Below are 12,835 nucleotides of genomic sequence, written 5' to 3'. Positions count from 1 at the left end.
ATGATTTTTTCCATTTCATCACGATTTTTCCATTTCATCATTCTTTAATCCATTTCATCATGCTATTATCCATTTTATCATGCTTTTATTCATTTCATCATTATTTTATTCATTTCATCATTATTTTATTCATTTCATCATTATTTTATTCATTTCATCATTATTTTATTCATTTCATCATTATTTTATTCATTTCATCGTTATTTTATTCATTTCATCATTATTTTATTCATTTAATCATTATTTTATTCATTTAATCATTATTTTATTCATTTCATCATTATTTTATTCATTTCATCATTATTTTATTCATTTGATCATGATTTAAACCATTTGATCATGATTTAAACCATTTCATGATGATTTTAACCATGTCATCATGATTTTATCCATTTAATCATGATTTTAACCATTTCATCATGATTCTATCCATTTAATCATGATTTTAACCATTTCATCATGATTTTATTCATTTAATCATAAATAAATATGATTTAATCTTTTGAAATTGTCCTAATAATCATAATGATGACATGCACTTCGAGATTTATGCATTGGTAATAATTGAGCGCGGGTGACTTGCCGATATGCTAGCAATGAACTTTTTATTTATTTATTTTAAAGCTTAGCTTATATAGAAATATCATCATAAATAATTGTTTTAATAAAAACTTGTAGAGGTTAACGGTTATAGTTAGTGTAGGGAACTGTTGGCTCGCGTGGCATGCAGGGCTGGCCACCACCCTCCTACGCATTGTAACCCGGCCACCACCCTCCTACGCATTGTAACCCGGCCACCTGTTTAAGGCCTTAAAAGTCGCTAGATGACTTGGGCCTAGGGTGGTGCCTTGGGTATTAGCCTAGCTGATTATTATTATTGACATTATATGTTTTTGCTGAGTATGTCAAGGTTTAGTTTGAGTATTTTAAATTTTTCACAATTTGTCTTCATTTGATCGGCCCAGGCATTTTTCTCAAAAACTATACTTTCTAGAAATTTATGTGAAATTTTCAGTATGTACTCTCTCGGGGGAGATCGTTGTTATTTGTGAATTTCAGAAAAATCGTGAAATTATTCACGGATTTAGAAGTGTTAGATTTTGAACGCTACGTGGTAGACGAAAAGTTTGTTTTTCATGAACAATTATTTCAGTGACGAAATGTCCGATTTCCACCATACCAATTCCATTAAAGGTTTTCGAGTATGCTCTACAACTTGCTTATTGAAACTTTTCTAGAAAGTATAGTTTTTGAGAAAAATGCCTCGGCCGATCAAATATGGACACCCTCTATAACATATTATAATTAGTCAAATTAAAAAAGAATTTCGAATATCAAATAATACCCTGTATAGTATAGCGCGATTCGAATAGTTTTCAAAATTACCAGTTTCATTTCTTCTATTGGTTTTTTTTCCATTATTTCTTTAATTTGTAAATTTCGCTAAAAAATAAAAATAAACGGCAAAAATATACTTTAAAAAAATTGAAAATATTCATAATCTGACGTAAACAAAAACTCTTGACTAGTGTATACTAAGTAATTAAAAATAATTGACAACGATAACCGGTACACTATAAAAGTTTAATAAAAATTAAAATCGTGTAACAGTTCAATTTTTCCAAATATAAAAGGTTATTATTAAATATTAAATTTTAAAATTATTGAATAAGAAATCTTTAAAATTTAAAACTCAGAGAAACCGATCAATATCGAACTTAATTATGAAGATGCATTCGTCGAATTTAATTGTACTTCGCGTAAATTCTCCAATTCCTATTATTGAGAAACTTTGTGCAAATTGCTTTTGAAACAGCGAAGGGCTTAACATTTCCTATAGATTAAAGTATCATAAACATTTCTTGCCTTAATAAATCCCGCGATATCAAATGCCCAATTTCGCGCGCCTCGATTGCCCAAATTGATATCGTTTCCAAATTCAGAAGGAGCGTTTTATACATTAGTATTTTTATAATTAAATAATTTTAATTTTCACATATCTTCCATTATCAGGATTTTTGGAATGTACAATTTCTGTTTAGGGGGAAATTTAGCGAGAGGCTTGAGAAAATTTTGAGGTGACACAACAACCTAATGATTAGCTAGTGGAAACATTTACCAGCCAAAAGACGTCTCAAATAAATTTCTATCAAGTGCCGTTGAGGAGAATAATAAATAATTAAATAAATAAATAAATAACCAGCTAGGCTAATACCCTAGGGTATAGGCACCACCTTAGGCCTAAGAAATCGATGTATACTTGTCAATTTTTGTTGGACGGACAAAAAAAACTCTTTGATTAATAATAGTGATGCTGAATTGACATAGTTAGATTCAGGGCCGCTTTATCCATAAGTGCTTTGTGCCTACGAAGATCCAAAAAGTCTGTAAATGAGAGATTTTTGCCTAAGGCCTACGGAAAGGTTAAAACGGCCCTGGTTAGATTTAATACCATCGAACTACGCCTCAGTTAAGTTTCTACCGAGTGTCGTTGAGGAGATAGGAATGTTTCGCGGGGAACCATACCAGGGTTCGTACAAAATTGCCAAATGTTTTGAGGTAAAAATCCTGATTGTTCTGGGGTCATTTTGAAATTCCCTTACTTTTTGGGACCATTTTCAAATTCCTTGACTTTTCCCTGACCTTTTGAAAACATTTTCAAATTCCTTGACTTTTCCCTGACCTTTTGAAAACATTTTCAAATTCCTTGACTTTTCCCTGACCTTTTGAAAACATTTTCAAATTCCTTGACTTTTCCCTGACCTTTTGAAAACATTTTCAAATTCCCTGACTTTTCCCTGACTTTTTGAAAACATTTTCAAATTCCTTGACTTTTCCCTGACCTTTTGAAAACATTTTCAAATTCCTTGACTTTTCCCTGACCTTTTGAAAACATTTTCAAATTCCTTGACTTTTCCCTGACCTTTTGAAAACATTTTCAAATTCCTTGACTTTTCCCTGACCTTTTGAAAACATTTTCAAATTCCTTGACTTTTCCCTGGCCTTTTGAAAACATTTTCAAATTCCTTGACTTTTCCCTGACCTTTTGAAAACATTTTCAAATTCCCTGACTTTTCCCTGACTTTTTGAAAACATTTTCAAATTCCCTGACTTTTCCAGGTTTTCCAGGTCGTGTACGAACCCTGCATACGGAGCTAGTGCCGCGGTGTATTCACCACCTTCATCACGGACAACATCGAAAATATCAGACAATTTATCTTCTACATTTAAACGGGATGAGGCCGAAAGGTGAAAGTATACCACTTTCCAAGGCGATCTCAATATAGGGGTCACGAAGCTTTCAGCTGCCCCGTTGGGGGGCCCCACCATCTTTGGCTTTCGCCTCGGGCACTGGATTGAAGGGCTGGCTGGGATGTCAGCTCGTTCTTATTTAATCTACGCTTCTCCGAGTTCAATGTGTAGCCGATAGATGGCGTAATGGTATTCGTAAAATGTAATCTAGGCAACTGGAGATGTAGAATACAAATATTGAGATAGCTTAGATTAGATTGGGATTTTGTTGCAGTCAGTATTTTAATCAAATTTAATTCAGGTTTTGGGCATCTGAAGGATATATGATCTACGAAAATGAATAGAATATTATGTTTCGAATAGTTTTATTATTTCCTGAACGTATAAAGTAACTTTCATACAACCTTTTGTTAGCATACTCTGCTCATATTGGAGTGTTTGAAATAACAAGTTGGCAAGCCAAAATTTACCTCTCCTCGGAAGAATTTTCGTTAGTGGTATTAATTTCTCGAGTTGACCCTTAAAGATATCTCCGCAATTCAGAGTTATTTACTAAAAACGTAATTCCGGTTCAATCCCACCCGGTATAAAATTTTAATTATAATTAAAATAATTGAGAAGAAACAACCGAGTTTAATTTATTCAGAATATTATAAATTAAGTAGTTACAACAGTGAGTTAGACGTACTAAACAACAACAAAAATAACCAATAGAAAAATTTAAAAGAATATTCAACCAAGAAGCAAGTTAATCCAAATACTTTGAAATCAAGAATAAATAAACCCAAATACTGAAAGTTGAAAAAATTATGTGAAAGGAAAAACGAAAAACACCTTACCGTTAGCAATACACGGCTTACAACGTACAATAAATGACGGTAGACGAAATAGTTAGGGCTCTTTATAAATAAAAACAAACAAACCCAATTGATGAACTGCATCAAAAAACTAACTAGGTGAACCACCCACGGGTTCTACCCTTTAACCATCTTATCTGCTGACTGCGCTAAGACAAGATTTGACCTTTAAATTTTCATACGTAAAAACTTTACTTTAAAAACTATTAATATACTCTTCCGCTTAAGCTGAGCTTAAAATTTTCATTGAACTGCAACATGTATCGGTGGTTCTGTGGTAGAACACTCGCTTGTCATGCAGGAGGGCTCGGGTTCGAATCTCGACCGATGCGATACTTAGACGAATACCGTAAGCAATTGGTTGAAACCCTTACATTTGGACGTTGAGACGTTTCTCATAACCCTCAGCACTCGGTCCGTCCCAATAGTCAAAAAGAAGAATTTGGAGAGAAAACACCAACACATGCGAAACGCATACGCACAGTGGCGTAGCGTGGGCCATTGTCGCCCGGGGCGGAATCATAATTCCAAGGAGGATAGGAAGAGAGGTGAAGTAGAAGGGATGAACGCGCCAAAATCATCCTTGTAAAAAGGGGCAATTTTGCCGCCCTCCTAATGGTGGCACCCGGGGCGGTCCGCCCCTCCGCCCCCCCTCGCTACGCCACTGCATACACAACAAACTCATCACCCACAACCGCCAAAATACAAACTCAACATTCCCGCACTTCACATAAATATTACAATAACAAACTTTCCGATGAAACTGAGTTGAAACCGTCGTGACGGTGATCGTTAACAAAAAAAAAGCTACAAACCCAAACCCACCCCAAATTCATCGGTTAACGCTCACCGTCACACGGTAGTTTTGCCAACTTTACCTTTAAACTGCGAACACGGTTTTTGGACTTTGACCCTACGAACACGTTCGCAGCGAACACAGACAGACACGGTGATTATAAAACCCCTCCTAGGTTACATAGTACCTCGGAGAGGTAAAAATTATGTATATTTGGTTTAATTTTTTTTAACAAAAATTCGTAAAATGACAAATTTAGTAACGGTTTACAGTATAATTTATCAACTGTTATCAGTCTTTCATTTGATTTTCAGCTGACCGAAAACATCAACGGAAACTATTTCAGGGGTGTACAAGTTTCCAATTTTCGATATATTCAAGGGGCAGATCACAATTTCCAATGTCAAAATTGCTATATTCATTTTAGTTATTATTTAATAGAAGATTTTAGTACAAGGATAAACATTTTTTTAGGTCAACACTGTCTTATTTATTTTAGTATATAATTTTAATCAGCTAGGCACAACCTTAGGCCCAAATCTTCTAGCAACTTTTCGTGCCTTAGTTAAAGCTTGGACGAGTTCAAGCCTTAGTTATAGGTCTGTAGTTTGTTTTCGATATCACAATTTTCAAGGTCAACATCGTCAAGTACAAGTGATGGACAGAACTTTAAAAGTCCACAGGATCGTTTGAAAAATTCGGGGTGAATTTCCGTTAGCCCCTCCCCTTCCGTCACGTGACGTACCTTCCCGCTTCCCAAAACACGTGATTCTGTGTCCTTTTAACCAGGGTTGGGGAAAAACCCGGATTTTTTAATTAAAACCCAAAAAACATTTTGTTTGGTTTAAACCAGGTTTTTTTTAACACTGCTTTATTTACTTTTAGTCTAATTTTCGCTTTTGTTTAACCGTGCATACATATTATCAATCAACTAAATATTAATATTAGTATTATAGGGAGTTAACAACTGACATAGGTTTGACGTCATTTTCAAAAATCGGCGCGATTTACACGCCATCTCTCGAGGCATCCGCGAACTATATTTCATAATAAAGCTGTGGTCGGCCATATTGGGTTGAAATTATCTGTTTACAGACATACAGTCGGAGCTCTAAAGATGGTTAAAAGTTGCGGTGTCAACGGGTGTAAAAGTGTTTTTGGGGCGATAGATAATGAGAGTAAGATAGGATTTTTCAGGATCCCTCGCGTAGTAAAACACCAAGGTGAAAAAACCGAGGAACTTTCAAAAGAAAGAAATCGTAAATGGCTTAGATTTTTAAGCCTTGCACCTGAAGCCTACAGTGAACATATGAGGATATGCTCAAAACACTTTCTCTCTGGAGGTAAAGGTCAACAAATATTTTGGTTAATTAAATAAGTATTCTAAAATATATCCAACATATTACAGCACCATCGTCATTGTTTGACACTTCTAATCCAGACTGGCTCCCGTCTAGATTCGTAAATGGCAATGAAAAATATGAAAGCGTCAACAGTTCAAAACTGCAACGTTTTGAAAGAAGACTTAAACGAGCGTGCCCAGAACAACTACCCAACGCTAAAAGAAGAAAAGTCAAAGCTTCACAATTAGATATTTCTAACATAAGCACCAACATCCTCGAAGATAGCACACTTGGGTTATCATTACAAGAATCGGAGTTAGGAGTTGATACTTCTTTGGTTATGAATAGAACGTTTAATGAAATAAGCTTATCTGAAGTTTCGAAATCTCCTTTAAAAAACATTTACAATGATTTTGGAACGCAAACTTATATGGTACGGAAGGATTTCAGTGCCCAGGTAACGGTTGGAAAAGAAGTGTGCGACTTCAGCGGGCAAACAGATATCGCTCCAAAAGCAAGTTCTGATACTCAAACAATGAAAGTTGAAATTATGGATAATGAAACCCAAACGCTATTGGGTTATTGAAATGTTTGAATTTGAAGCAAGCAAGCTCAAAGTTGAAGAATCTTTCACCGAAGCTGAAAAATTGAAAGCATCAATTAAAGAGGCAGAAGATAAAATTAAAAATTTGTTTGAAGACAATGTTCAGCTAATTTGTAAATTAGAGAAACTTCAAAATGAACCGAACTTAAGAAACTTCGTTCAATCAACATTCGTCAATGATGATTCCCGCACAAGGTTTTTTACCGGACTAGAAACCTACTCAACTCTCTTGACATTGTTTAACGGAATCAAAAGCTACTTGTTTCAAAATTCCAAACTGACCCCTTTCCAGCAGTTAATTTTGACTATGCGTTATACAAACGTATGACAAAATTTATTCACTGGCCAGATAGAGACAAGCTACAAAAAACAATGCCTATGTGCTTCAGAGATAAATTTGGTCAAAAGGTTGCAGTTATCATCGACTGTTTTGAAGTTTTTATGGAAAAACCATCAAATATACTAACAAAAGCCGAAACATGGTCTAGTTACAAGCATCAAAACACAGTAAAATTCCTCATTGGAATAACCCCGCAAGGAACAGTTTGTTATCTTTCTAATCTTTGCCAATCAGTTGTGCCATTTGATTAATATAATTTTCAAAATTAAAATCTTGCTCGTATAACCTGGAAAAATTTGTAAATAAATATCAAGTGATAGTTTTAAACAACTTCATTTTCTTTTATTTTTTACTATGGTTTTTTTACGCTTATTTGATCGATTAACTTTAACACAATCAGGGCAAAATCATTTCCCTTTGGGAACATCATTTATCTTTAAATACTCTAAATGAAACCACCGCAGTACACAATCTGCCTATCAGTTTCGATTGAACATCACGGACAAACCCATTCTCAACATTATTATAGGCTAAAAGGCTTTTTCGATTATTTAATTGGTCCTCAGTAAATGGTGAAATACCGTGAATTAAATAATGATAAAGATGCCCATATTCTGTAGGCGGCAAATGTTCAAAACCAAACCCTACACCTCTATGTTCTCCATCCCCATGAACTTGTTTCAAATCGTCTGAATTCATTTTATATGGATCGATATTGTTGATTAATTTAATTTTTTCAAGGTACCTCTTTTTAACATGATCAGGGAGTTCATTAACATAATCTGAAGGAACATCTTCCTTTACTTTCTTAGTCCTACCAATGACTAGGTTATTCAACTTATTCTACGTTTCTACCCAATATGGCGGACACTATAGTTAATACAAATTCACGAGAGATGGCGCCAAAATTGCCAGCGAAAAAAAAAACCTCTACGTAATCTTTTTTTTTTCCCCTCGGATGTTAACTCCCTATTAGATGTCTCACGTGACCAGAACAAAGTTTTCATTTTAGTTTCGTTTTTTACAAGTCTTAACAGAACGAAGTTTTAGTTTTAGTTTCATTGTTGATTTGGTATAAATGCAGGAAAATGCCTCGAAAATTGTATAGAAAAAATAGGAAATTTTCAAGCGAATTTAAGGAAAATTAAGGAAAAACCATAAGGAAAAATAAGGATTTGGGTCGAAAAACAGTAGATAAAATAAAATGAAACATATAATGAAGAAGGGTACACGACGACGGAATGTTTTCGGGTTATTCTACATAAGAAAACCTAAGGAATTTATAGGAAGGTATTGAAAATATAGGCAATGTAAATGTTTTAGAAATGTAACCATTTCGGTAAGAAAATGTACAAACATTTTGGAATAATTTTTAGTTAACTTGTTGAGGTTAACTTTAATAGTGAGTGTAGGGAGCCGTTGGCTCGCGTGGCATGAAGGACTTGACACCACCCTCCTACGCATTGTAGCCCGGCCACCTGAATTAATGGTTTTAAAAGTCGCCTTTTGACTTAGGCCTAAGGTGGTGCCTTGGATATTAGCCTAGCTGACTATTATTATTTAATTAAAAAAACCAAATCACTTGGTTTAAACCAGTCAACCCTGCTTTTAACTGTTCTCAACATTGCTATAATCTTTCTCAGTTAGAGCACTATATTCCTAACCAATTGGAAGATAATAATACAATAAAACTGTGAAATAAATAAATAAATTTGAAACCCTTGATAGCCGACAAGGAATGTCTATTTGCGAGTGATTTAATTACTGGCATTGAACCTTGAAGATAATTACGTTTAGGGTAACTGTTAACGACGCATTATAGCTCGTAGCGAGAACAAGCTTCTTCGCGACTCGTGTCAGCTCCCGCAGAGAGGACAAAAATGAGGAGAAATAGATTCCGATTGTTGGAAAATTAAAAATAAACGTTCAGCCGGATGTCGAGTTAAAATAATGGTACCTCTATCATCGCTATATCATCGTTGTCTCGGAGGTATTCGCCAAAAGTATCTTTCCTTAAAAAAACGACATTCCAAATCGAAGAAACGCGGAGAACTTCCTAATTTTTCCAAAACGAGTTTCTGCAATCAGCAATTCTTATGAGATGTGGCGAAAACCTCATAAAACTATACGTCGATATTTAGAACGACCTGCCAATAATTATCTTTCGATGAAGTAAGAAAGATCCTTGCTTTTAGCACGGCCAACTTTGATTTCTCGCGCATCTCTCGCGCTACAGCGGCCATCTCATTCGTTGACGTTCCTGTGTTAACCTATGAGCAAAAGATGTGTATGACGTCAGCGCCCCTAGCGGATTATTATTTTTAGTATAGTTTTTACATTGGGGACAATATAACCACCGAGCGTGGCGCTGAACTCCTACACATATAGTACAGTTTATATGGGGAAAATCCTTGCTCGCGGAATTTCGACGAATGTGTTGGCCGTAGTAGCGCGAAAAGCGCGTGATCAAAGTTGGCCGTGCTTTTAGAAACGACATATAGGCATATACCGAATCCTCATTATCGGAGAAGCGATCGAGTTAACAATATTGTATTATAGTCAGACCTCGATGTAGTCTCTAGCAGGGTGACCTGACTTCCTATATTTCCTATATTTTCCTATATATTTTTAAGGCCTTCCTATAAATTCCTTTATTTTCACCTATTTTCCTATAATTTCCTATAATTTCACGGTCTTTGGAAAATGAATGAACTTTTTGGTACATCTCATAGAACATCTGGTGAAAACACTGCCACTTTCGAACAAAATCTTGAAATGTACGGGCTTTGTAAATCCGCTAAGTGATCCAATAATGCAAGAAAGCAGTGTACAAGAAATTATCAATATTCTAGGTGATTCAAGTGAAAGTATATTGATATGCAATAATTACCTTATTATTATTATTTATTATATTAAATATTGATATTTATTTATAAATTAGTACATTCCTGCGTAGTGTTTATGTGTCGAGCGGTTTGGTGGGGAGTTTCTCTCCAATTGGAAACCTGCAAAGCCAAGTTATATATTTTTTCTCGTAAGATATATATTAAATAAGGCTGATATTGTGATACCTCCATAGATAAGATGTGTTTTGTGCATCGTAGGTTAGCCAAAGAATCAATGGAATATGCTTTGAATATAATTGTGGATAAAATTCAAAAACCTTATCTAAAATTGGGCCGGTTCAAATTTCGTTCAAAAATAATATCCAAAATTGGGCCGGTTCAAATTTCATTCAAAAATTATATATAAAATTGGGAACATTCAAATTTAATTCAAAAATAAAATCCAAAATGGGGCAGATTCAAAAATCATGTCGAAAATGGGGCAGATTCAAAAATCATATCCAAAACTGGGCACATTCAAAAATAAAATCCAAAATGGGGCAGATTCAAAAATCATATCCAAAATTGGGCACATTCATAAATAATATCCAAAATGGGGCAAAACTCATATCCAAAATGGGGCAGATTCAAAAAAATATCCTAAATGGGGCAGATTCTAAAATAATATCCAAACTGGGGCAGATTCAAAAATCATATCCAAAATTGGGCACATTCAAAAAAATATCCAAAATGGGGCAGATTAAAAAATCAAATCCAAAATGGGGCAGATTCAAAAATCATATCCAAAATGGGGCAGATTCAAAAATCATATCCAAAATGGGGCAGATTCAAAAATCATATCCAAAATTGGGCACATTCAAAAATCATATCCAAAATGGGGCAGATTCAAAAATCATATCCAAAATGGGGCAGATTCAAAAAATATCCAAAATGGGGCAGATTCTAAAATAATATCCAAAATTGGGCACATTCAAAAAAAATCCAAAATTGGGCAAATTCAAAAATCATATCCAAAATGGGGCAGATTCAAAAATCAAATCCAAAATGGGGCAGATTCAAAAATCAAATCCAAAATGGGGCAGATTCAAAAATCATATCCAAAATGGGGCAGATTCAAAAATCAAATCCAAAATGGGGCAGATTCAAAAATCATATCCAAAATGGGGCAGATTCAAAAATCATATCCAAAATGCGGCAGATTCAAAAATCATATCCAAAATGGGGCAGATTCAAAAAACAAATCCAAAATTGGACTACCTACATACTCATTGTTAATGCAGGTAAATTCTTAACCTGGCTAAATATAATATACATTGTATAATAAGTATCCATCCCGACTTTATTGCTGTAATATTATACTTTATAATAATTATATTTCATTTGTTATTTGATTTTGAAATATAATAATTTTCTTTTAGTTACGAATAAATTTTATGTTTTTTTATTCTAATGTAATCAAAAGATGATCAAGTAATTTTCTTCAAAAACAAGACGCAAGTGGTTTCACTTTTATAGCTAATATTAAATTCAAATGATATTTAAATTAAATCGTATGAAATACATTTTAATCAATCCATCATCGTACAAAATGATTTAAGTTTACGCGTACGAAACTAAGTAACCGCCTTTTAATCAATTACTTATTTAAATTTAAAATTTAAATTCGTTGAATAATTTATAGGAGGAAAACATTTCGAAGTGAACTCGCTGAAACGTTCAAGTTCCCCATTGTTTTCAATCTGTTGGAAATGGAATGCGTAGAAATAATTTCGAATCGGCCACATATGTATAAAACAAGTATGGTGTAATGACGATAATTATAGGTGAGGTATTTTGAGAGAGAGAATAGAGAGAACATGATCAGGTGTTCAGTGACCCTTTTTCGGTTGCGGAGGGACAGGGTTAAGGCTCCAAAATGGAATCGACGGCCCCGGGGACCGAGTGTCTCCCATTACTGATTCAAAAGCGTTGATATAGTTCGAACGGCGCTCGATGTCGCGAGCTCATTAATATGAGCGGCGGATGAGGGAGAGCGCCACCAAATGAAGAAACAGGTCTCCGACAGGGGGCGCCCTGGACCGGCTCGCCCCGCAGCGCCTCGACTCGTTGCCGATTTCTTCTTCTCGTTTTAGCAGGCGCTTTTGCGGATTATTTAGAGCCTAATACGAAACGGTAATGGTTGAGGCGATAACGCTCATTTCAATGAGCCTTGTCGCGATTTTCAAGATCAATGACAATCTACCCCGAATACGAACCAAGTAAATAAAGGATCTCTATGACGGGAAAGTTTTAAAAAATGGGGTTTTTTTTTGGAAAAATTATCCCAAATTTATTTAATATTTATACTAATATTTGGAAACACAAACCTTATTGAAGATTTGTCCAAAATTCATTGAAAAGTTACTCAAAATTTATTGAAAATTTACTCAAAATATATTGAAAATTTACTCAAAATTTATTGAAAATTTACTCAAAATATATTGAAAATTTACTCAAAATTCATTGAAAAGTTACTCAAAATATATTGAAAATTAACTCAAAATTCATTGAAAATTTACTCAAAATATATTGAAAATTAACTCAAAATTCATTGAAAATTTACTCAAAATATATTGAAAATTTACTCAAAATTCATTGAAAAGTTACTCAAAATATATTGAAAATTAACTCAAAATTCATTGAAAAGTTACTCAAAATATATTGAAAATTTACTCAAAATTTATTGAAAATTTACTCAAAATTCATTGAAAATTTACTCAAAATTTATTGAAAATTTATTCAAAATTCAATGAAAATT

The 12,835-nt window shown here is 34.1% G+C and overlaps 2 protein-coding genes across 3 annotated transcripts in view; both read left to right on the top strand.

Annotated features, from left to right (window-relative positions):
• The window catches only part of LOC149963470 (uncharacterized), a 130,600-nt gene that overhangs the window by 29,120 nt on the left and 88,645 nt on the right, over positions 1 to 12,835 (top strand). The gene's annotated exons all lie outside the window — the stretch shown is intronic.
• Positions 6,062 to 6,834, top strand: LOC149963471 (uncharacterized). Its single transcript, XM_090155939.1, has 2 exons — positions 6,062 to 6,248; positions 6,314 to 6,834. Exons 1-2 carry the CDS (start codon positions 6,215 to 6,217, stop codon positions 6,832 to 6,834), a joined length of 555 nt encoding a protein of 184 aa, XP_090012065.1. The 5' UTR covers positions 6,062 to 6,214.

Source organism: Leiobunum rupestre, chromosome 1 (assembly GCF_980474605.1).
Source record: "Leiobunum rupestre chromosome 1, qqLeiRupe1.1.hap1, whole genome shotgun sequence".
Taxonomy (NCBI): Eukaryota; Metazoa; Arthropoda; class Arachnida; order Opiliones; family Sclerosomatidae; genus Leiobunum; species Leiobunum rupestre.
Note: the sequence above shows the minus strand (reverse complement) of the source record. Positions and strands in the feature narration are given on the sequence as shown.

Coding starts and splice junctions, on each gene's coding strand:
- LOC149963471 (XM_090155939.1), top strand. CDS start 6,215: ATGAGGATATGCTCAAAACACTTTCTCTCTGGAG. Junction 6,249..6,313: donor AAAACACTTTCTCTCTGGAG/GTAAAGGTCAAC, acceptor AACATATTACAG/CACCATCGTCATTGTTTGAC.